Raw genomic sequence first — 25,279 nt, 5'->3', positions numbered from 1 at the left:
GAGCCTTTCAGGAAGAGCCCAGGATAAACACTTCTGAAAAGGGTTCTGTTCATGTAGGCTGAACTCCACACCACCAGGCTCTCCACCTGGGATCTGTGCTGTCCAAAGCAAGCACATGTCAAAGAGGAGTCCCTGAGGCTCCCTACTCTCATATTTCCAAAGCTCAGCTTGTCAGGCTGCCACCATATGTCCAAAATTGGAATGCCGAGTGGATGCAAATCCTTCCTGGACTCTTTGGGATACATTCAGAGGTGCTGAGGGTCTGCTAGAGACCCCTCTCTGGTGACAGAATGGTATTCAGTCTAATTCAGGAGCCTGAAGCCAGTGAGAGCATTGCTGAGCAGCTGCACTGTGTTCAAGGATATGCATCTGGGTGAACATCGTTGTGCTTCAGTTTACACTTAAGGCTTTTGATAAGAGTTCAAAAATAGGAGAGGGCAGGCTGGAAAGCGCCAGGGGCCCCAAGGAAGGGAAGAGAGTCAGAGGGCGGCAGACAGGAAGAAATGGCAGGAAAAAACAGTTCTCTATCAGTCTTTTCTTGTGTGCGTGTAGCAGAAAGGCCAGTGGTGCTTCCCCATCCAATAGCACCTGTACCATCAGCGTGCTGCACTTTCGGGAGCACGGGGCTACTTACAGGTCATTGTCCGTTTCGGTGTGGTTCTTCTGTTGCCGCCTGTAGACAATAATTACGGTGACAGCCACGCTGATGATGAGAACCGCTGCAATGACTCCTCCCACGATCCCAATAACGCCTCCCGGGGCACCCTGAGGTAGCGGCTTATCTGTAACACACAGCAAAGCACAGGAGAGAGGGTTAGAGCATCAGACAGTACAACCAGTAAGGAGCAAAGACTGGTAGAACCAGGGACTCTGGGAGCAAATATGCCAATGCACCCCGAAACTGTCTCAGGTCACTGTGTGCAGGCAGCTTCATGGGGGGTGACAGGTCATACTGAAATATATAGTCAGAGCTTAAGCAGAACAGATATCTGCAGCTACAATTGCAGTCCTCTGTGTCTCCAAGAGCTATCCGCTTCCTTACACTATTCTTTAGTTTCACCTTAAATCAGGTGGTTATTTCTGGATCTGTTTTTCTGCCTTTGTTCTGTCCTCAAAGAAAGAAGGGTTTGGGGAATAAAGGTGCTTCCAAGCAGCCACCCCATGAGGTGCTGAGGGATTCATGTGGACTTGCCACTTGATATTATTTAACTATCTTGAAAGCCTTCTGCAGGGCTTTCTCAGCATCTTCACTGAATTCCTGGCACTGTTGTAATGGAGAGATTTACTGTTAATGTAGACCTTAGAAAAGCTAAGGACCAATACTCAATTTATTGAGGTGGAACAGAGGTATGTGAACCCCAAAACCTTACAAAAAAAAGGTGTCCTGCATGTAGGATTAAGGATGAGGGGGGATATATCATGTCTGTATTTCATCTCCTGTTTGTCCCATGGCTGGAGAGCTCTGCGACTTGGGCCAGCTCCTTGGTGACTAAAGTGGACCTCATTCAAAAGAAACCCATCCCATGGGCCTGATGGGAAAACACTTTGAAACGTACGATAAAAGGATTTAATTTGCTCTAACTTCCAACCTAATTAAACTTGAAAACCAGCTAATTGGTACTTTGTACTTACAGCTCCGGCACTGATGAAAGAAGGAGATAATTGGAATGGAGGGAGGAGGAGAAGGAAAAGAAGTTCAGGGGAGGGGAGCAAGACAGGGATGAGGGAACAAGGTACTTTGTAGAACTTGTCTTTCACACCTGTTTTTTTGACTTTTATTAACGTGCTGGTTACCAAATGCCTTTAGAGACTAGATACTGGCCTATATGGTCCTTATTCTGCAACAGTTATGGCTTTGGACTTCATAGTGGTAGTCAGTATCCCCACCAAACCACCCATCCCCGAGGCCTCAATAGTATTCTCACCTTATATGTGCACATGGTTATAAAATGTCTGCACACCTTCCTAAACCACATAGGACAACTTATACAGGACTTTTCAGGGTGAAAATCAGCCATTTTCTCCCACCTCACATCCATGGATTCAGCACTGCGCTCCCTGAAATCCTGCGTACCGGGAGCAATTGCAGAACTGACTGTGCTGAATTGCTGCCAACAGCCTATTCCCAGACCTCAGCCTTCTTTACCTTCCAGATTTGCTCCTGTCATCCAGGAGTGAACCAAGGTGCATGAGCATTTCCCAGGGAAACCCTTTCTGGTCAATACCAACAAATTGTACAGCAGAGAACTGGTGTGTTTGCTGTATCCGTACAAACACTTGAACTCCCAGCACCACGCCAAGACACCGCTACCGATGAAGGCTTTGCCCTGGGAATTGCCTTGACACAGATCCCCTGTCCTTTTTGTGAAGACCTGCATGCAAACCTGCTTTTCTTTTGCCTCTCAAGGGAACCCCAAGTGTAAATCAGGATCCCACACGCCACCTCCCCCTGTTTCTTAACTAAGAGCTCAGAGCTGTGTGTTTTCCAGTGGCAGGATGCTGTAGCCATCAGAACACAAGGCTTTGTTCCCCACTGTCCTTGGATGTGGCTCACTTTTCTTTCTCTTCCTTTCTCCATATGTGACATTATCTTGTAAATAATATTTCTTCCTTGAGACAACTCACAGCCGTGCAAACCCCAGAACAGCATTTGAGATTGTGGCAGGGACAGGGAGTGTAAAGAATCTTCCAGTCGCTTTGTCTGGGGTATCTGCATGATGGATTTGCCCCTGATGGCTCTCTGGATGGCAGGTGTTGAGCAGAGACATCAGCCTCCTGCTACCATTGTAAATCAGTAGGTGTGTGTATGTGTGTGGGGGAAGCGCACAGAAGGAGAAAGAGGGGAAGGGAAATAAATAGATAAAGCTAAAACGAATCTCCAGGAACTTGAACAGGGCTGTGTAATGGCAGCAAGGTGCCAGGAAAAGTTAAAGAGGGGAAAATGCAGTCATCAGTTTGCAGCAGAGAGGGAAATATAGGGCAATGGATAAAGACAGTAAGGAGGTGAGGAGAGGGAAAGAACAGAGGAGCACAGGCAGAAATGCAGATGTTTTGGGGTGTTTATCAGAGCGCTTCCTTCTTGCCAAGCTCTCAACAGTATGATATGGACATCCCAGTGTTAGTTACCACCCCAGCTGCTTGAGATGGGTCTGCGTGGCAATGCAGTGCTTCCACGGAATGGCAGCTACCAAACAATGACACAATCCTGTGACAACAAGCTCTGCCCCTACGTGTGCAAGTCTCTTTTCTGATGGCAGCCTGAACCCTCCAGCTAAAGCGTTGGTCACATCTTCGCAGGAGTCCAGCTGGGAAGCTGCGAAAGGCAACAGGGATAATTGCTGGCAGTAATGGGAAACACCAGGAGACAAGATAAATGAAAGATGAAGGTCCTGAGAGAGCAAGAAAGTGCAGAGGAGAGGAAAAGAAAATGGGAAGAGGTAGAGAGAGACCTTCCTTTCTGCTCCTTTCTCCTCTATGTACAGTGCCTCTTCACAGGTCAAGTCAGAGGTACCAACAGGGCTTTCTGGAAGGGTGGCTGCAAGAAGGGATGTTGTAGCTCAAACAGGAGAGCACCTAGAAAGCCTCAGAAGACAATAAGAACTGGCAGATGAAGTTTCAGTTACATTGACAGGGCTTTTGTGCAGCCCTGGGAAGATGTTTGCAAGGCTTGCGAATCAGGATCAGAATAAATTGGCAGGACAGCTCAGGGCCCTCCAGACTGGAGTGGGAAAAGGCTTTGCCAATTAAGAATGCAAAACCCCTCGCTGTATGTCACGCTTGAATAATTTAAGACTCTCCACAAAGTTTGTGTGAAGCAGTTGGCAGTGAGGCAGGTACCAGAGAACCCAAAGGGACTGAGCAAACAGCTCAGCCTTATCTGGATGTTGAAGGGCTGCTGGGAACCGCTTCTTCCTGCTGGAAGCTGAATTAATGCACAGTATTACAATTAAGGAGAAAAGAAGGACACTCCAACCCCAGTCTCTTTCAGAGCAATTTCATTCTGTATTTTGTTCTCCCATGGCTCTTCTGGAGATGGAAACAGACTCAGGAAAGGTAGAAAAGCGGTTACCTATCTGTAAAGCATCTTTCCCAGTCCACTGATTGTGCATATGTGTCTGAGTTTCCAAAAGTAACTGGTAACAGATGAAGATCTTTCTACCAGCTGGATCAATTAAAACATGTTGTGAGGTCCTGATACTCTAATTCACCAGTCCCAATGCTCAGTTAAATCACATCCAGCAGCCCAATGCTGTCAGTTGTTCACATCTCCCAATAAGTGACGAATGCCCACCATGCAGAGATGCTTTAGGCACAATCACAGTGCACAACTGACACACAGTTTGGCTGTAAAAAGAACCCCTTGTCCGAACAGGTATAGCACTGATGACTCTGTATGGACTGAGCCATGGCTCAGATTTACTGCCTTGTCGGTGCAAACAGCCGTGGTAGCATTTCAAAGCACAGACACAAATGGACGGAGCTGCCCGCACTTGCTGCGCCCACAGTGTGAAATAGTGCCAGCTGCAGAGCACAATAGTAAATAATAACAGAGGAACAATGAAGGCTTTGGAGAACCAGCTTGCAGGAGAGCAAGAGAGATGTTCCCAAAGGGAACTTGAAGTGAGGCAAAGAAAGATAAGCTGGAAAGCTTCCAGTTTATGCCAGAGCAGAGAAAATGACTCACTTGCTCTTGGCGTGGGGAGAGCGATGTGGAGGACTTTGCAAAAGGAAAGACGAGACAGCGTCTGCCGCACTTTTGGAAGTAAGGTCTCTTCTCTAAGCTACTTGTGTGCACCATGAAGCAGCCTGGCTGTTCTTGGGATCAAGTCTTGAGAGCAGGATCTGTTACACCCCCATGTGCCTGTCTGGGGTTGACTTCTTGTGTAAAGCTGTGATCAGTCAGATAATTCTGTACTTGCTGCAGAAAGTGCACAGTGACATCCAGCCTGAGCAGGTGTGGAGGAGCAGATGGGTGGGACGGGGTCCTGCTTGCATTGCACCCATAGCTGGGAGGTGGGACGAAGGTGCTGGAAGGCAGGAAGGCTGCATTTGGATGAGAGGGCTGTGTCTTGCACTGGTACTCTCTTCCTTCTATCTATCCTGTTATGTATTAAACTGACCCAGGGAAAGCCTGAGCCTCATTGTGTCTGTAACCAATTGCGAAGTAGGGCTCCCTTTCCATTTATCATGTCCCCGCACAAAACAAATCCCTATCTATGCTGTGGCTGGCTAGCCAAGACACGGGGCAATGTGCTGCCTTCCTCACAGCCACGTTACAAATCAATGGGAAGGAATCATGATTATTATCCTTTCTTTTTGCTAGCAGCTCTGAAGTCTGTCTAGCTTCCAGCCCTGTTAGAGTTAACGTTACCTTGCTGCTCAACTGCATGCCTGTTCACAGGCATATACAGCCTGCATGTCTAAAGCAGCCTGTTCTGGTACAGCGCCAACTCAAAGTAAGCGTGTCTGTGACATGGATTGTCACCCTGACCAGTGGAAGAAGCTGGTACTTGCTGGACTCTTTCTGGCTGCTGAACCTTTGAGCAAGACAATGAGATCAGATGATGCATATTTACAATAAACCCCACCTGACACATTCCAGGGAGCCTGAGACACGGCAAGTCCACAGAGCTAAATAAAACTGGGTTGAAAAGCTTGGTGGAATGAACACATCTCCAGTTTGGTTTTAAAGACAAGAGTGGGACTGGGTAATTTGAAACATGCTCCAATAGCACACACAGCCCCAGGCGCAAGCTGTTTCAGAGCCTCATGATGCAAAGGGTTAATGAAATGCTGTTCCCAGGAGAGCCAGAGATGTGAGCTGGCGGAGCTGATGAGCCAAAGGGTAGGGTAAACAGCAGGGCTTGCAAGCCACTGGAAATTTCAAAGGGATCTTAAGGAGAGGTGGAATAGGTTTTTCTGGGGGTAGTTCCCTTCACTGTGTATATTGAGTGAATGCCTTGCAGGGACAGCCAAGCATCCAGAGGATAAAAGGGGTTAAGAAGGAGAAGATGGTGCTTGGAAAGCTGGTCCGGTTAGTGTGTGAGGCTGAATTGCTATTCTGCCCCCTCAGCAGGATTTCTTTCATCCATCAGAGCTGGGTCCGAATCTTCATGTCCCATCCTTTTGTACTGGTCTGAAGGAGAGAGGAGAAGGGGACCACAACATCTCCGTCTCTTGCCACCTAAGCCCTGCTCAGATGTTGCTCCAGCTCAGATCCTTGCCTAACTGCAGGTGGAGGTGACCAGAAACACCTGTGAAAGCACTTTGCAGTGAAGAGAATCTGTCCCTGGGCAGACACAAATCCATGTTTGATGGTCAATTCGCGGTTTGCAGCACCTCTGAACACCTGCAGCATCCAGAACCAGCTCTGTTACCAGGTGCTGTTTATCTGGTGACATATGGTGAGAGAAAGAGAGGCAGTCAGACCTCAGCGTGGGGAAGAGGATCAGTTTGGTTAGCAAAGGTGGCTGGCAGGGATTTTGGGATGAGAGTGTCTGGGCTTTCTTTGGAGACAAAAGCATAGCAAGGGCAGAGCTGATCCAGAAGCCCATTCCTCTAGCTACAAAAAGCACCCAGGACCTCTCTCACTAGCAAGAGAAGGTGCTTGTGCCTTTTTCTTACCGCAGGAGCTGGAGATGCAGCCAGCCAAGCAAAGGTTAAGCACAAAAATGAAGGCAGAGCGGCTCTTCTGCCTCTGTGCCCTGATATAAGTCGGAAGGAATTTTAAAAGCCGTCACAGCCTCTCCCCGCCAGGGTATCTGTTGATGTAACTCTCATTTACACAATTAGCTGCTAGTGCCAAGCCATGGCTGCAATGCTGCAGCTGCGCAGCGCTTCAGCCTCATCCCCCTGGAAATCCCCGCTCTAATTCCTCTCTGCTGGAGACCAGACAGCTGGGTGTCCCCTGGGTCCTGAGTGCATCTGGAGCATGGGTGTCCCAGTGCCTAGGTACTAATCACAACGTGTTTAAGATCCCTGCCCACTTTGCTTTCCTCTGTAATTTTTACTAGACCAACTGGCACTTAAAGACTTTGCAAACCACTTGTCTGTCTCCGAGGAGGTTTTGGGAGAGCTTGGCGGTGTGGTGTGAAGATCCAGCCCTCCCTGCGGTGCCTGCTAAAAGAGCATTCCCAACCGCAAGGGAACACATGGATGTGCTTGATGTCAGTGGAGATTTCACACACATTCCAGCAAAGGCAATTGCTTTGCCATTCACCAAGGGTGGAGGCATCTCCCCAGTAATGACCAGCTTTCTCCCTTTCTTCGCCTGCAAGGGAAGCAGCAGTCATCCCTGGTTAAGTAGCATCTGGTTAAGTAGCTGCTGGCTGCAAAAGCATGTCTGGAATGTGGCTTTAACCCCTGGTGACCTCCCCTTGCAATGTTTCCCAGTGGCCATTAACAAGGATGGGGTTTGGAGAGCAGCAATAGGAGCAGCATGTTAACCCCATGGGACCCAGCAGAGATGAGGACTGAGTTCTGCAGAGCAGTTGTTTTAGTGGGAGCTCCCCTGCAGATACCTCTTACTGGCCTGGTTTTAATTCTGCTCCCAGAGCCAAGTGTAGCAGTTGTTAAACAGCACCTGGAAACGTGGTTTGATGGCTTAAAGAAGCCTCTCTGTGTGAAGGGACAGAGCTTGGCAAAGTCATTACTGTGCAGCAGAAAGAGCCAGTTGTTCTCAGGGTCCAACAAGCAAGCAGCTATTTGCAGTAGCGTTCACCCATGGAAACTGAGCCCCTCTGTATGTGCACATGTATGCTACATGCTGTGCTTTCCACTCAGCCAAGAAATGCCTGCATTCAGATTCTGGGATGTCCCTGTCTCTCTGTGCCACTCAGTGGCTCTAGCAAAGAGGGGCCAGACGTGACCCTGTTGCCTCTAACCCATCTATCCAAATCCAGCACAAACCTCACCCTGCCCTCTCTCCCTCCCACTTGGCCGGCTACACAGACCCCCCTGCCTTCCCATAGCTAGTGGCTTCACAGCTCACTGCAACAGTATGGAGGGTGTCCCAGCCTATTTTGAGGGAGAAGATGGGCCCTGGAGGTGGGAAATGTTATCTGATGTTTCCTCTGCCTCCCAGCCCGTAATTTTAGTTCTGCTTCATTTCCTTGCAGCTCAGCAGAGTAATGAACAATCAAATCACTTCGGTAATTTATTTCTTCTGCTGTACAGTCTCAAGTAGGTGATGGCACTTGAAATTATCTCTCCTGGAGGGATGAAGTGGCCAGATCCTGAGCCCCATTACACCAGTGCCTGTCTTTCTTGTCCTTAGCAGTCTGCTCTAGCTGCCCAGAGCACAGTGCAGTCCCAAACCCATGTTTAGCCAGAGATACAGCCTTGCTCTCTTGATGAGTCCATTAAGGTCATGCTATTACAAGCAGCCACCAGACGAGTTCTGTCAGATAGAAGGTACAGAGACCGCAGCTCTGACTCTTATCGTTTGCATTAATAGAGTTAATTTGCTCGACAGTCTTCAGCAGCACTCCTGGGAACATCTCACTCTGCTTGGCCATGTGTCCTGGGCTGTATTTGTCTCCTGCTGCCTGTAGGGTGTTCACAGCACAGGGCAGATGTATCTTGAATATCCCCAAAGTATGAGATCAACTCCCTGTTTGCGTACATGCAGGGAGACTGCTGAGCGTTGGGTGCAGACACAGAGTATGTGCAGCAGGGTGAGGAGGAACTGCTCCGCTTCTCTCTCATCTGGCCGAAAGTACATCAACTGTTGTGCAAATGAAAAGGTGGACAGGGCCACAGTTCTTGTCTTCCCTGGTAGCTGCGGCAGCAAGGGGGGCTCTGGACATCAACAGACATTTGTTTGTGGCTTCTGAGATGACAAAACTATATGTGCATGTTTGAGGATGACAAGGCTGAAGATCTTGCTGGACACCATTTCCTTGGGCACTCCACTTAACATAAGCAAAGAGAGAGGTTGAAAGTCTCAGCTGAGGAGATCACTAACTCACTACTATTAGTTTTTACTATTTGCAAAACTGGACTTTAAAGGATGTTCCTTAACACATCCCTGTTGAGAAAGAAACTGGTGCCAACCTCCAGCAGAGGAACAGGAGAAGAAGCCAGGGCTGGGATTTGAACGCAGTCACAGAGGCTGCCAGAGCCATCAGCCACAAGGTCTTGCTGTGACAGGGACAAGCCTTCCCCATCTCTAAATCTCCTTCTCCCCTCCCTAATTCCGTGCTGTGTGTGAGCCTTTTTGGCTCAGCGGTCAGCTGAACGCTGAGATGTGGGAGGTCACCCTGCTCTGGCACAGGGAAGTTTGTAGCCCTTAGGGAAAGAGCATCCTAGGGAGCGGAGAGGGGTCTCAGGGTCTCTGTGCGGGGTGCAGAGCTGCCTGTGCATGCTCTTCGGAGCGGGACAGGCCCCGTACACCCTCCCCATTCTGTTGCTCAGGTAACACTTTCAAGGCAGGTCCTCCAAGCGAGTTTTTAGGTCAGTTATAATTGGGAAACCTCGCATAGAGCTATAAAACATCAGTTAATATGCTGGAACTATCTAGTTAAATGCCAATTATAAAACCCCATAAGCTCCTCAACTCGGATATATTAATAACATAATTAAACATTTATTGCTTATGCAAATTAAAAGTTAAGTTAATCGGACATCAACGAAACCCCAGGAAGTGACCATTTAAGTAACTGATTTCTATTTAATTATGATTCCTTCCTATTATAAATCCCCCATGCCATTATTTCTGGACTGCTCTGCAGTGTTTACTTGAGCCGTTCAGACTCAGCATTCCCACCCCCAGTACCCATTCATAATCCCAGACAGCTGCAGCATTCGTATCAACAGCCATGGACCTCGCACAGCTGGCAGCAGCTGGACTGGGTGCCCCTTGTACTTGTTGCTCCTTGTCCTATCTCATGCTTGGCTAAGCTATTAGGACTAGAAAGGGCACAAGCAGAATTAAATCTCCTCCAGATTCTGCAGATTTCGGGGGGGTAGAGGGGCCATGCACCAGATCCAGAGAAAGGCGACTGCTGGGGGTGGCAACAGCAAGCACGTGTTTGTATTAATATACATCCCATAGGCAGAAACGTGCTCCAATAAGCAAGATAAGGATTCAAAGCTGCAGAATCCACCCATGAGCCTTTTCCCTGGGTCCCTGCACGCCTCTGCTGCAGTCATTTCACTTCTCTGTATCACCCCCCAGGAAAGGGCACTTTCGCACAGTGGGGAAATTATGGACCTCACGGGATGAGCGTTTCATGATGGGATCAGTTCCTTGGGCGGACAAAACTGTGTGCCAGGAGAAAGCTACTGTTCATTACTATTGTAAAGCAGTAATTGAAAGGGCTGGGAGCTACAGCAGGACGATGAGATGAGGCCAGGAGATGCGAAATTAAGCGTATTGTTCCTTGAGGGATGGAGACATTTCCCCCGGCGAGCAGAACCTGTGCAACCGGGGCCATATGGATGGAGTCCCTCCCTCTGAGCGACAGGCAATCAGTTAAACCTGACAGGTGTGAAGCTGGCAATTTTCTTTTCAAAACTGAGATAAACAGGCTGGCAGGAGTTTGAGAGGAACAGAGAGATAAGATAAGGAAGAAATGAAAACATTCGGGTACCCTCTCTCCATGGGACCCACAGGCAGATGATGGAGGAAACTCAGATGCCAGGCTGGAAAAAGCCTTGACAACCAGGCATTAACAAAAAATAGAGACCTTTCCCTGCCACAGCTCCTCAATGGGCGCTCCCTTTGATCTCTTAAGATTTGACCCATATTCACCCCCTCGGCTTTAGCCAGCACTGAACTGCTCCTCCTGAGCTCACTGGCGAACTACAGGACAGTGTTGGCTGCAAAAGGGCAGAAAGAGCATTTAGTGCCTCTTGGCACGCAAACATTGTTCTTCTCCAAATTCTACACAGTTCAGACAAAAACCTCTGTGTGTTTCCCACGAGGATCTGGGTTTGGTTCGGCAGTGGTGCAATCTATGGAGGAGGGAGTGTCCCTAACTCACCTTGCGCTGGGCTTAGTCGGTGAGGCCACAGCATTCACCTCACCTGCAGGCTAAGGCAGCAACTCCAATGGCTGGTATCCATAGATTACTGCCTTTCAATATCTCAGCCCCTTGGGGCGATACGACATTTTTAACCTGCATTTTAATCATATACACATTTCTCTTGCTTTGCCTGCACCACCACGCCTGACTCTGATTTCTGCTATTATGCAAAATTTTAGGAGTGCAACACACATCCAGGTTTTTATTTACAGACAGATCCTTGTTCTGCAAATAATATATAAGAGAGAGCCTAAGCGTGTCTGGGAAGGCTGTGAAATGGCTTGCTTGGAGGAGGAGTGAACCAGCCGCCCTCACCTTCTTTCTGCCAAGCAACACTGAGGGCATTTGAGGCTCAACAGCACTCCTCAGTGTCACAGGCCCCCCCAGCTGGAATATATTTGAATGAAGCAATTTCCTCTAACAAATACGTTCATACAAATCAAACTCGAGTTTGTAAATAATCTGAAACAATGAAAAAAAAAAAAAGCAAACATATTTGTTACTACAAGTAATTCACTCAGCACTGCTCTAAACTGTCGAGTTTTTCTCGGCACTTGCTCTAGGAGGCTTAGTGGTAAATGTGACCTTGAGTGCTCTGACTTGAACTCCAGCATGATTGCCTATTATCTCACTAGGAATTTTGGGTTGAGAGTCACATATTTCTGGACTGATGCTCCGTGATCTGATCTGTGTCCAGTGCTTCACAGACAGCCTGGTTTGACATCTCCCAGTCACAGGGCTTTTTTCTCTGTCAGTTGGAGCCCTTTGGCTCTTGCACTTCTGTTTTGGAGCCTGCAATGAATATGCAGCCTCGGAAGATGAATTTGGTTTGTGCAAGGCATTAATCCCAGCACTGGGGGGGCATCTCTTTCCCAGCTGCCTGTACCCAGGGGTATGGGCAGGTTGCCCGCTAATTCCATTATTACTCTGGACTATATCTTACTCTCATTTACTTTATATCTTACTTCTGCCACATTCTTTTGTGTTGGTGGAAATGAGCATCGCTCCAATGCAGCCAGAAAAGTTCCAGGGAGGTAAATCTCATCCATGGTGTTTGCTCTGGTCAAGCCTGGCTCGCTGTGGCTGGCCCATGCTCAGCAGTGGGCACACAGACTAAGAGTGATCATGAGCCTCTTGTTCATCCCCTCCTGCCCTGATCCAGCTCCTCTGCTGACATCTCTGCTGATCGTCGGGATGCTGAGGTTGCTTTTGGGACCAGCAGTGCTCGCCTGCAGAGATGTGGCTTTGAGAAGAGATCCAAGCCACGCTGCTATTATTCCATGGGCTGCATACATACATTGCTGGCAGCCCCATCCCAACGTGCTTCTGTTTTGTTCCAGAGAAACACAATACTTAGGGGCACTGCATGGGAGTCAGTCCCTGCTGCGTTCAGCTCTCTGCAACCTGAGCTGCTAAGAAGAGGCCCCATGCAATGGATTTTATCCATCATCGCTTAACTGTGAGACATGAGTTCAGCATTTCCCAGGGGCTCATCCCAGCAGGACCATGGGCAAAGATAGTCACTCCTATCCTCCTTTCCATCTTAGACCTCCATTCCAGCTCCCTGGTGATTATCTCTTCTCTTCTCTTCTCTTCTCTTCTCTTCTCTTCTCTTCTCTTCTCTTCTCTTCTCTTCTCTTCTCTTCTCTTCTCTTCTCTTCTCTTCTCTTCTCTTCTCTTCTCTTCTCTTCTCTTCTCTTCTCTTCTCTTCTCTTCTCTTCTCTTCTCTTCTCTTCTCTTCTCTTCTCTTCTCTTCTCTTCTCTTCTCTTCTCTTCTTTCTCTTCTCTTCTCTTCTCTTCTCTTCTCTTCTCTTCTCTTCTCTTCTCTTCTCTTCTCTTCTCTTCTCTTCTCTTCTCTTCTCTTCTCTTCTCTTCTCTTCTCTTCTCTTCTCTTCTCTTCTCTTCTCTTCTCTCCTCTTCCTCTTCCTCTTCCTCTTCCTCTTCCTCTTCCTCTTCCTCTTCCTCTTCCTCTTCCTCTTCCTCTTCCTCTTCCTCCTCTCTTCCTCCTCTCTTCTCTTCCTCTCTTCTCTTCCTCTCTTCTTCCTCTCTTCTTCTTTCTCCTTCTCTTCTCCTTCTCTTCTCCTTTTCCTCTCTTCCTCTCTTCCCAAACTTGGCTGCTGTGGCTGAGCCAACTGCTGAGGATCCAGTTCTGTCAGATGCTGCCCCTCTGCATCCCTCTCGTGGTCACTCCTCAGGCTACCGACCTGAACAGCTGCAGCTGAAGCAAAGCTACACTTCCAACATCTGTCATTACTAAGAGGAGCTGGCAGAAAGGCGAAAATGAGAGGAGTAAAACATGTGGACATACAGATGCAGCCCCGTAGCAGCTTTGGGTCAGGATCCCTCTCACTCTCTCTCTGGATGGGGAGCGGCTGGGTTTTGGTTCAGATCTCCAGCAGATCATCCATGTGCTGAAACTGGGTGCAAAAATCCATTCCCAGGGCGTATTCCACTTAGAGAGTGAAATGCCAGAGGCATGACAAAGAGCCTGTTGATGTCAATGCAAGGACAAGCATGCACGTTTTCTCTCATCTCTTGCTTGCTTTGTCTCTCCCTCCCTTGCAAGTCTGGGTCTTGTGGAGTTGTCTGCCTTGATCTTTGGGAACAAGGCTTTCTTTCTAGCATGTATTCGCACTCGGGAAGCTAAAGTAAAGGAGAAAGGCAAACAGCTCTTCTCAATGCAGAGATCAGTAATGGAGTTGCAGGGATGCAATGTGAATGATCTTGCCTCCCAATGGACCTTTAGCATCCCCGTAGTATTAGATACTTTCGATGCACAATCATCACGCTAGCCAAGCGTTGCACTATAGGGACATCCTACCGTGTCGAATCAAAGCTCAGCATAGCCCGGTATCCTGGCCCTGACTGCAGCTAATTACACTTGCCTAGAGAAAATATAAGAAGAGCGCAAGTGCGTATTGACATTTTCCCAATAGCCTGTCCCATCTGCTGAGGTTAACGGCAACTTAAGAACATCCTAAGCCAGAGACACTGTCACAATTTGTAATGGCTTTTGATGGATTTTTCTTCCCTAGGCTTTTCTAGCCACTTTTTCTTTCCTCACCTTAACTCCTGCCATCAGCAGCATCCTTTGACAAGGAACTTCACCGTCTCCATCGGTAAGGGGAAATGCTCCCACTTCCTTTCGTCTGTCTGGAATACCGTCCCAGAATTTCACACAATACCATCTATGCCTGTGGCAAAACACTCATTCCCTGCCCACCTTCTCCAGGCTGTTTTGGAGACCGCTCGACCCTCAGCCTTCAGCAAGCAACCCCCATCACAAAATACATCATGGCAACAGACTCGGGTCGTTGGAAAGCAAATGCCACTTCTGCTGCGGTGCCTCTCCATCCAGCACGGGCTGCGAGCGGCGCAGTCACAGGTGCACACAAAAGAAAGGAGAATGTATCTCTTTTTTTTTAAAATTCTTTATTTATAAAAAAGTACATTTTTTTTTTCCACAGCTGAGCCACTATTGGTTTTTATACAAGTAAAAGGAAGGGCGATGCAACACCCCACCCACACAAATTAGAACCATGAAAATGCCCCCCCGCCCCCAAACAAACAAACTACAAAGGATGGAAAACAAAACAACAAAAATCATTAAAGTCCGTTACATTATTATTATTTTTACTTTTTTTTTATTTATTTTTTTTTTTTACAAAAGCACTTACAACACAGGTTACCAAAAAAAAAAAAAACCAAGTGGGGTTGGGGTTGTCTGTCGTGTTCATTCCACAATGATAATTACAGCAGGAGGGAGAAGAAAAAGAGAGAGAAAAATCACTGGAGTTAAGGAATCGTGTTTAAAAAAAGGCAAAATAAAAGAAAAACCAGATTCTCAGCGAGAGTACCTCCACCAATACCAGTTTATGCCAGTGCAGGATCTGAGTCCATATGCTCGGTACGTTCACCCCCAAGTGAATTACATATGGAAATCACACTGGTCTGAAGTACAAACTCAACCCCTCTAAGGCTCGGGTTTCCTTCCCTTGCTGGTGGGCTGTATCCCCCCCTTTGCCCATTGCAGAAGGCAGCCCAGCCGGGCTGTGCTCTGCTCAGCCCATCGGTCCTGGGGAGAGGAGGATGATGAGGCAGCGGTTGGACCCAAGACCTGCCCACCCCGCTCAGAGCTGCTCAAACAGACAGCAAATTGCGTGAAGTAGGAAAGAGTTGGGTGAAGCTGCAGGGTAGGGGAGGGTAAAGTGCTACAGTGAGCCCCGCAGAATGAACAACAGGCATCGGTGCGGGGGGGCTGGCAGCATCTCCCACCGCTCGCAGCCCAGCAAGCAGACCCGAACACTTGGGTGATACGACAGGAGTGGTTGTGAACACAGGAAACGTACAGTGAATTTCTAACCTACAGCCTGCTCTGCTGCTTCTACTCTTAGCGCAAAATGGGCCGGGGACATCCCCTTCGTTCCCAAAGTACAGAACCTCTGAGCTTTGTGCAGCCTGCAGATGTTAGGGATTCACCCATCTCGCACCCTGAGCGGGTAACAGGGTTTTCCCTCCACTCTTTGAGCATAATGGCTGGTGTCTGAAACTCCACAAATCTGTGTGTGTGCGCGTTTGTGTATGGCACAGAAAAACAGCAAAGGGGAGCAGCAGCCCCCATTCTCATTGCATTCCCTTCTCTAATTGCTTCAAGATCAATCTTTTGAATGTCTCTTTCTCTCTAACCCTCAGTGATTTCTGCTGCACGGTTGTGCTGGCTTTTTTACTCAACATCAGGAAAATGGCTCCCTTTGTCCCTTATGTCTGTGCAATCAATTCAGTGCTACCACTTCAGTTTGTTTGAGTTTTTACTATGAAATCTTCAGCTTTTTTTTTTTTTGTTGTTCTTTTTCCTCCCCCTGGCTGAAAGAAAATGATCTAACAACAGGGGAAAAAGAATCTGGTAATTAAATAAGAGAAAATAGCATCACTAGTGTGAATTGCAACGAATAATCCTAGAGATAAGCCCCAGTAGGAAAACAGATGGGGTATCTTTGTACATAAACTAGAGGCTCGTTTTGGGTTGTGACACAGATACGTCTGGTTCAGTACAGCTCCCTGAATACACGCGGGCAAGGAGCAGGGGGCTCGGCCCAAATTCACCTGGTTTCTGTTTTGAGATGGGGACATGCCCCACCATGACCAGGGGGTTGGCCTGGGGGCTCCCACCCCATCCTCTGCCATTGGCTGTGAAGCAGGGATGCCCCATATACAGCTGGGAGCTGTGCTGGGTCTCATGGGGATGTTTTACACCTCCTTAGCACCTCTGACCAAAGGGGACAGAGATGCAGGGGATTTGAGGCAGCCCGGGGTCCCTCAGAGCGGCGGCCCAGCCTGCGAGCTCGTGTGCACAGCTGGGAGAAGGGTGTCACCACCTAAAATCAGCATCTTGACTCCAGCCTGCCAGAATTTGGCCCATGGCGAGAAACTGAAGCACAAAAGGGACAAGCAACTCTGTCTCTCAAAGAAAGAGCAGATTGGCCCTCTGCCCCCTGTGACCCCCAGGCAGATTGTCCCCCCCAAGTGACTACTGCATGGTCCCCAGCACTCTCATTGCCCTGCAGAACCTCCCAGGGAGCAGGACGCACTTGATCTTCAGTTTGGCACCTCTACTGAGCTCACCTTGGCGTTCACACAGAGACAGGTACCACTTCCTGATGCTGCTGGAAAACATGATCTAATTACCTTCAAGGGTCCCCTCAGAGCAATTTAACCTAGTGGAGGGAGTGATGCTGTTACTGGATCAAAACAGCTCTCAGGTGAAACCTCAATCTGATTTTTTCCCCATACTTCTTTTTTTTTCCTACCTTGCTATGGATTAATAGCTAATCACTTGGCTAATTACCACCCCAAGAGTCTCTCGCCCAATTAGCTGACCTTGCAAGGGACAGCAAGAAGCAAATTACTGCACAGAGGTGGCATTTCTCTATGGCTGTGGGGATGATTGCACCAGTGGAGTAATGCTGAGGGGCCCAAGGATGAGAGGAATGCACTAGTGAACCTTGAACCTGCAGGGTGCTGCACTGCTGTGCCAGGCAATACTGTCTTAAGGATCTTCCGCTCTAGGCTTGCCCAGGTTCTGGATGAAAAATAATCGTTTGACCCTTCTGAGCCACATTGGTGAGCTAATTGGCTGCGCTCTTTCCTAGACTTGTGCAGTTTTGGGGAGCAAAACGTGTGATGTAGCAAAAAGGGAAATGCATATAGGCTCTAGCTTGGAAAAACCATATAGCTCCACCGTCTCCTTTCTCTGAGCCCCACTGTTGTTTTTGAGTCCTCAGAGAGCTGTGTGACAGTATGTGAATGGGCAACGAATAACCCAAGGAGGCTACATCTTAAAAAAATGATACCTCTGAGTGCAAGGCTAATAACTACCGAAGCGTATTTCTTAGGACTGCTTATTTATATTTTCAGCAAGTTGTACCTTAAGTCCGGAACAGTCGTTCTGTCCTGTTCTCCCCCAGGCCTGCCTGTTTCATTTGCAAGGCTTTGTGGCGCTGGTCTTTAGGACAGAACTGTACTGAGGGCTAATGTGAATTTTCCAGGTCAGCTCAGTGGCCCCTGTCTGTGACTAATGCAGAACATGAAAGAATTGCTGATGGGCTCTGCAGATTTTATAAAAGGTTGTTTTCTTCCCAATCCACCTCCTTGCAGTATGCGTTATATATGTGCTGGGGGAAATTCGCAGAGGAGGGTCTGTGCCACGGATTCCCACTCCGCGCTTGGCCGTGGACCACCTGGAGTTTGGTGTTGGAGACGTGGTCACAACCCTTTATAGAGCCTAGTTGTGAAGTTCAGATCTAAAGGATTATTCACTTGAGAAATAGACTTCGTTGGGAATGATCTCTGAATCACAAGCTGTGCCGGCTCTGCAGCATACCCCGTGTTACACTGAAGTGAGCTGTGGCTAAGGTGTAACGCTCAGCAATGCTGCTCTGTCCTGATCCAGATTACAGGGTTCAGACTGGGGGGAATTAAAGCCCTGTGTATGCTCTTATCCCAAGGCACGGGAGGAAAGTCACTCCTTCTGCGGGTTTACAACACCCCTAACAGTCAGCCCCTACTAGTAATCAGAGATATGGAGAGATGTTAGAGATTCAACTTCTTTATTGGGCTTGCTTGGTAGGCGGGTGCTCCTGAGTGGCAGTGGACGGACACAGGGAGGTTTAGCCATGTTTTTTAAGATCCAGCCCAGAGATCCCAAGAGAATCTCTGCTGTGTGGACACAAAGCAGCCTTCCTGTGGCATGCGGCTCTTCTGCCAGAGGCCAGGAAGCAGGGAGGTCTGGCAGGAACCGCAGCGAGATTACAGGGTAACAATCGGATTTCCCAGCCCACTACACCGCTAAGGCAATAAAACCAGGGTACAAAGTGTGGACGGTTCGGGCTGAGCTTTGCGTTGTCTGCACCAAGGACCACATGCTAAGGGAAAGCTGCCTGGATCAGAGACCTGACCTTGACTCATCTGCGTGGGTCTGGCTCTGCACCCTCCCTTTTGTAGCAGGATAACCGCTGGATGCTATGGAACAAAACCCAGCGGGTAAGGCAGGAGGAGAATTAGTCCTGCTATTTTTAGATGTGCATGATAATACAGCTCAGAAAACTGGGGATTTCTTTTCAAACAAAAGATTTATTTATACATCAAATTAAAAAAAAAAAAAAAAACAACAAAAAACACAAAAAACATCACACAAGAAGAAAAATAAGCCCCAACCCAATGAATGTAATTTGGATATGGTCAGTGTTAGTCAGAGGGCCCTGAAGTCTGGAATCCCATTTACCCACAGAGCAGAGATAGCAGCAATCCAAGCCTCCCCATCACAATGCAGCGGCTCAAGGGAAGGAGGAGGAGATAAATACCCCCGGCTCGCTCGCTCCTGCCCTATCTACCAAACCTTTGCTTAGAAGTGGGATGTGATTTTTAAAAAGTGGCAATCAATGCAGACTAAGCATCTTATCCAGGGGCTGGGGTTGTTGCTAAGCGAGTTAGAGAGAAGCGGCCCTGTGTTCTGATCCGAAAGAGAAACAAAAGTGTAAACACATGACAATTAAGTTTTAGTGGTATAATAACACTTAAGGGCCTGATCCTGTACCGCAGCCCTCAAAGACACTGGATGGTACCCTGGAGATCTGCCCTGCTGGGCTCCACAGAGCAGCGCTGCAGGCAGTTGAGTTTGTGGGGAAAGCAAAGTGGTATCTGTTGTTCCGCTCCCCCAGGGTTGTGGCAGCCAGGTGTGCGCAATGACACAGCCAGGTGTGTGCAATGGCACAGCCAGGCGTGCGCAACGGCACAGCCAGGTGTACGCAATGGCACAGCCAGGTGTGCGCAACGACACAGCCAGGTGTGTGCAATGGCACAGCCAGGTGTACGCAATGACACAGCCAGGTGTGCGCAATGACACAGCCAGGTGTGCGCAATGACACAGCCAGGTGTGCGCAATGGCACAGCCAGGTGTGCGCAACGACACAGCCAGGTGTGTGCAATGGCACAGCCAGGTGTGTGCAATGGCACAGCCAGGCGTGCGCAATGGCACAGCCAGGTGTGCGCAATGACACAGCCAGGTGTGCGCAATGGCACAGCCAGGTATGTGCAATGACACAGCCAGGTGTGCGCAACGGCACAGCCAGGTATGCGCAATGGCACATCCAGGTGTGCGCAACGGCACAGCCAGGTGTGCGCAACGGCACAGCCAGGTGTACGCAATGGCACAGCCAGGCGTGCGCAATGGCACAGCCAGGTGTGTGCAATGGCACATCCAGGTGTGCACAATGACACAGCCAGGTGTGTGCAATGACACAGCCAGGTGTGTGCAATGACACAGCCAGGTGTACGCAATGGCACAGCCAGGCGTGCGCAATGCCACAGCCAGATGTGCAGGACACGCCATGCACAGCTGCTGGGCAGAGTTAACTGCTCTGCGGCTGGTACCAGCAACAACAGCAGCAACGGGGACAAAAAGAGCCAGCGTTTCTCTGAGCCATCACGGGGGAAAAAATGTCAGCAATAAATACTCCTTTTCTTTCTTCCAAAAGAACACTCATACAAAGGCAGAAAATGAAAAGCCAGGAAATAATAAATGGTAGGAGGAAAATGGCAGCTCTGTTTCCCTGCCCTGCTATCAGCCCGTGCACCTGGGGTTTGTTCTAGGGCTTTTTCTCCCCTCTCTCTCATTTTGCTTTTATTGAGTCACTAAAAAGTGGGAGTGGATCTCCCCAGGCATGCAGCGGGCAGTGGGAATGCTACCCACACCTCACTGAAAAGAAAGCGATTAGGAAAAACACCATCGGTTCACCTGATAACAGCACCTATGTCTCCAGTGCCATGAGCTTCCCTGGCTTCCAGCCTTCTATGGACAACCCACTTGACCCCTCCCAAGGTTAAAAACAAAACAAAACAAACCCAAAGACAACATACAAACAAATTCCAGTGTTTCAGGGGTGTGGAAGTGGGAGGAGGAACCTCGGAGAGGGAAGTGGGGCTGAAGGGCACTCTGAGACATGAAGACACAAACGGAGTGTAATATACAGGCTGGGCAACAGTCGTTAAAGCAAATAGTAACACCTAAGCCACCGACCAATACAAACACCACAGAAGGGGACGAAAGTCATCAAGAGAAATTAAAAAGCAAAACCAAAACGGAGAAAATAATTACCCAACCTCCCACCTCCCATACACCCCAAAAATTATCCGTAAGCAAAGCTGCCCTCCCTCCCCGCTCGCCCCAGCCCGCCCTCGCTGCCAGTGCTGGGAGCGTCCAAAGTCTCTGCCCAGGGCGCAGGGCCGGCCGGGGCGGGCGTGTGCGGGGGGAGCGTGCGTGCAGCGAGTGTGCAAGCGGCCGCGGCACACTCGGCTCCGCTCAGCAGGGATGCAGGGGGAGTGGGAGGGCATCACTCGTGTGTACGTGTTTGCGTGTGTGTGTGTGTGTGTATGTGTGTAGCAATGGGGTGCCGGGCTACACGTACCACTCCTTTTTGGAAATAAAAGATCCGTCGTTCTGTGAGACCATGTTCTCCGCTATGTCGAGCTGCTCGGGGTCATACTGGAAGCCGAGTGTCCTTTCGTCGTAAGGTTCAGGGTGTGCTTCCCCCTCATCTACCGTGAAGTAAGGCCGCTTAGCATCCTCCTCGTATTTGTTGGGGCCGCCCAGCTTGCGCTCACCTCCCGCATCCTCATCTTCGTCTTCATAGGTGCTGCCGCCCAGCGGGCCCGGCTTCTTCTCGTCATCTGAGTCATCAGGGTACTGGAGGTTTTGGGTCATGGGAGGGTGATGCTGCGGGATGCCAGCCTTGCTGTAGCCATTGCCGTACACGTGCTTCTTTGTGCTGTAGTCACCCTTGAAGGTGTGACGCCGGCGCCGGAGTACCACAAAGAGCACCACGGCCACCACCAGGACCAGCGAGACTCCTCCCACTATGCCCCCAATCACCGGTGTGGGGATGTTCGGCTGCACCATGGATTTGCGATCATCGATTGGAGACGGGGTGTAGGGAAATTCTGGGTAGGAAAAGACAGATGGAAGGGGGAACAGTGTCAAACCATGCGGAAACGCACCCTCCCTCCATGCTTTCATTGCCATTTTTGGGGAGTGCAGGGGTGGGAAGATGAGGGTAAGGAACAGGGAAGGGAAAAACTAGGGAAAGGGGAAAAGGGTGCGTTCTCACAGGGGTCAGCGCACGGGAGCTCTGCCTCAGCAAGGGAACGCAGCGTGCCGTGCCAAGCTCGCCAAGCCTCATGCAGGAGCCCAGCAAGCTGGAAGCGGTGTTTCCTCACCCCACCCCAGCCCACCTGGTTTCTCCAGACAGGCTCAGATCCCGCAAGCCCAGCGCCTTGAGTCCAGACACCTCCCGTTTAACTGGGTGACACGTTAGGTCCAGTTTTTCAGAGCACACTGACAGGCCCAGGGTGCCTCTGCCGGGGAGCAGGACCCAAACCCCATTCAACGGTCCCAAACCCCATCCAACAGTGGGCACCAAGCTGCCATGACTGCTCCCGTAGGTGCCACCCTGGACCTGTCAGCTTTGCATCCCTGCTTCTCAGTATCCCAGCCCAGCACGACCTCAACCAGCCTAGGCTGGGCCAGAAAGGAGCAGCAGCTTGTGATCTCCGCTCCCACGAGTGACCTGCAGCCGCAGTGCCGCTCAGGGCACAGCTGGCTCCTGAACCCGCTTGCTGCCCTGGCTGTGCTCTGCAGCGCAGGGACACTGACCTCCCACTGCTCCTTCTTCTTCTGCTTTTCTGTGGCCAGCACAGTGCTACTGCTCATGCTAATCTTGTTCCTACAGCTACCCTGACCTATTTAAAAAATAAATAACTCAAAAGAGGAAAAGAAAAGAGATGAGAAAGAAGCTTTCTTCTCTTTCACGCAGTTCAGCACCCAGACTTAGGCACAGATAAAGTTTGATCCAGGACTTAAATAAACCTTCCTAATACTCCCTGCGCACAGCTACAGCCCCTGGCCAAACTCAGCTTTCACAAACTGCCTTTTGACCACCCGTGTCCATGAGGCATTAAGCATCACATGGCTCTCTCAGCCTTTCTCCTGCCTCTGAATTTAGACAGCGGGCACCTGGTTAATGCCCCTGGCAGCTTTGCCTTTGCACACCATGCTCAGACACCTCGCACTGCTTTTTCCACCCCCAAGGCCTGTGTGCCAGCTCTGCTCGTAGCTGCAAGCTGTTATTGCTGCTCTGGAGCCTCCTGGCCCTTGTATTTTACCAAACCAAGGAGAGGCACAGACCAACCAGCAATCTCAGCATGCTCTCCCAGAGGATCAGCCAGAATGGGGTGATGGGGAAGAGGAGGCTCAAAGGCAGCAAATTCAAAAGGGATAGGAGGTAATTCTGATTCCTGTCCCCTCTTCACATACCTGTGGGACTGCCGGCTGCTGGCAGACGCATTTCTGCGTTAGAGCAAGAAGCCCTGTACAAGGACAAGATGAGCAGGGTGCGGGTTTCCCTGCAGCACAGCTTAGCCCAGCCACTAAGGAAGAGGGGAGAAAGAAGCTTCCCCTGGGTAGAGGCAGTTCCTAAAACAGCTGCAGATTTTGGACACGGGTACTGAATCTGAGCAATTGCTGGGCTGATCCTTGCGGCATAAACGCTTTGCTTATGCCCAAGAGCTTTTTCACTCCTTCCTTTGCTGAAACATCATCCCAACAACAGCAGCTCGGTTTCTGCAGTGCTGACTTGCCCCGTGCAAAGCCTCACGAGCCTGAAACCGCACACAGCACAGCACACCGGGCAGAGCGGGCTGGCGTACAGGCAGATGGAGGGGCTCCCTGCTGCAGCCACAATGAGAAGCAGGACATTGTGCAGGCAGGAACTAGCATCTCTTTCCAAAGACAGCCTCCGAGAGCAGGAGCGAGGGCATGTATTTCAGCACAGGGAGGTGCGACTGGGTTCTGGAAAGCCAAAACCACATGTTGCATCCACAGAAGGCTTGTCATAGCCAGCTGGTTAATGCAAAGCTTCTCTGCAGAGACAGCAAGAAATGTCACGTCCATCCCCTGGTAGTCTTGGCTGCTGAGGGCTCAATTTAATCAACCCAAGGATGTGTGCAGCCCTTGCACTTGCTCCCCCTGCCCATGCCACATTCCCAGGCCTGCCCCTTGCCATCGCAGCCTCTGCAACCCCGTGGAGCTCCATTTCCAAAACTGTGCACAAAGCAGGGGTTCACCTAGAGCTTAAGTAAGTGTATGTAAAGGCCAACGAGCTGGCTCAGACTCCAGGGGCTGTAACTTTGATTTTCCCCCACCCACAACTCCAATCTGAAGCCTCCTTCTACCTCACTTTTCCCCACAGCAAGGCTGATTCTGTGCACTGTGGGTCCCAACATCCCACCCTGAAAAGACCCAGACACAGTGTGCATGCTGGGGACAGCCATACTGAGCCCCCCTGCCTCCCAGCTCTGGAAAACAGGCAGATCTGAGACAAGTCTGTGCACAAAACCAAAAGCAGCTTGGCCCACTTTTCTATGAAAAGCCTCATTAACAGATGAAGTGAAAGGGGGGGATGTTTTTCTACCTTTCTAATATATATATATATATATGTATATATATATATATATATGTATATATATATTTTTCCTGCCCTTTGTGCTGCTCATCTTCACGCCACCCCCCCCGCCACCGCCAATGCCGTGGACACGACAACTAACATGCCGCTGTTCTGGATTTCACATGTTCAGGGAAGGAACTATTTTCTGCTCAGAACCCATCCCCGTCCTCCCCGCGGTGGCCCAGTTCCCATGCCAGAGAAAACAAAACCGAACTGTGGGAAGAGCGTGAAGATCGCAAGCCAGCAGCCGAAATCATCCCCCTCCCTACCCACACGCTCGTCCACCCACCACTCCCCCCGCAGCCTGGAAAGGCGAGCGGCTCTGCGGGTGCGGCCGGGGGATGTGGCTGAGCCCCTGTTTTTGGGGCGGTAGGACCAGGCGGGAATGGGCGGCCCGGGGGGGCAGCGGGAGCGGGCGGGCTCGGCCCGGCACCGCCGCTGGAGGGCGGCACAGACCGCCGCTGCGCTGCGGCGAGCCCGCGGGGGGGTCCCCGGGCCGGGCTCCGCCACAAGGTCCCCTTGGGGAGGGCCGGTGGGGTGCAGCGTGCCACCCCCCGCCTCTGCCCCGCAGCTGGCTCCCTTTGATTTGTCCCTCCAGCCCTGTCCCCGGCACACCGCGCAGCTGCCGGGCACAGCCTGGCACATCTGCAGCCCTTTGCCACAGCGCCCCGGTGTCCAACAGCCAGGTTAATGAATGGTTCGGGACAGCTGCGGCTCCCGGCGGGTGTTGCTCCGCACGCATCCATTGCTGTCAGTCCCACAAAGGGGGATTTACCCCGCTGCCCGCGGAGTTTCGTGCCTGGGGTGCAAAAGAGAGCGCAAGAGCAGCCTGGGGAGAGAAGGGGAAGTGTGGGAAAAGGATCCCCTTTTTGTGTTCGAGGGGTGCGTGAAATTTCTGGAAACTGGTGCGATGCCTGAGTGTGCTGGGGGCCCCATGTGAAAAATCCATTAGGAAGAGTCTGGAGAGAATTAAAGCCGCTGTGAGAAGTGGACTGGAGAAACAGGAGACAGCAGAGTTGGAGGGAGGGGGAACAAGCTAGGCTTTAATTCCAGCATAAAAAACCAAACATTTCCCACCCCCTCCTGCTGTATGAATAGGAATTAAAGCAGCAACACTATCTGCCCACTGCCCGGCTCTGCCAGCTGTTGCATTCAGCCCGGCTTCCTGTCCCCATACCAGGAGCTGGACCTCTGGGG

General features: G+C 50.2%; 1 protein-coding gene and 1 long non-coding RNA gene across 10 annotated transcripts in view; one reads left to right on the top strand and one right to left on the bottom strand.

Annotated features, from left to right (window-relative positions):
• NECTIN1 (nectin cell adhesion molecule 1) overlaps nt 1-25,279 on the bottom strand; it is a 93,927-nt gene that overhangs the window by 16,610 nt on the left and 52,038 nt on the right. For 3 of the 5 annotated variants that reach the window (XR_010467882.1, XM_065040276.1, XM_065040277.1), the window contains exon 6: nt 635-782. Coding sequence is in view for 4 of the 5 variants with exons in the window: in XM_065040276.1 (XP_064896348.1) it covers nt 635-782 (148 nt within the window). In the remaining variant the exon portion in view is untranslated. Of the gene's footprint in view, nt 1-634; nt 783-20,431; nt 21,522-25,279 lie in introns of those variants that run through there. The other 2 variants (XM_065040278.1, XM_065040279.1) reach the window with 1 other exon arrangement.
• Nucleotides 14,431-20,430, top strand: LOC135576285 (uncharacterized). Of its 5 annotated transcripts, none has more exons than XR_010467884.1 (5): nt 14,431-19,258; nt 19,369-19,500; nt 19,545-19,610; nt 19,721-19,852; nt 19,897-20,430. It is a non-coding gene; the product is annotated as an uncharacterized LOC135576285 (long non-coding RNA). The 5 variants fall into 5 exon arrangements; XR_010467885.1 differs by having other exon boundaries at nt 19,699-19,852; XR_010467887.1 differs by having other exon boundaries at nt 19,677-19,764; nt 19,853-20,430.

Source organism: Columba livia, chromosome 24 (assembly GCF_036013475.1).
Source record: "Columba livia isolate bColLiv1 breed racing homer chromosome 24, bColLiv1.pat.W.v2, whole genome shotgun sequence".
Lineage (NCBI taxonomy): Eukaryota > Metazoa > Chordata > Aves > Columbiformes > Columbidae > Columba > Columba livia.
This window is presented reverse-complemented; position numbering and strand designations above follow the sequence as displayed.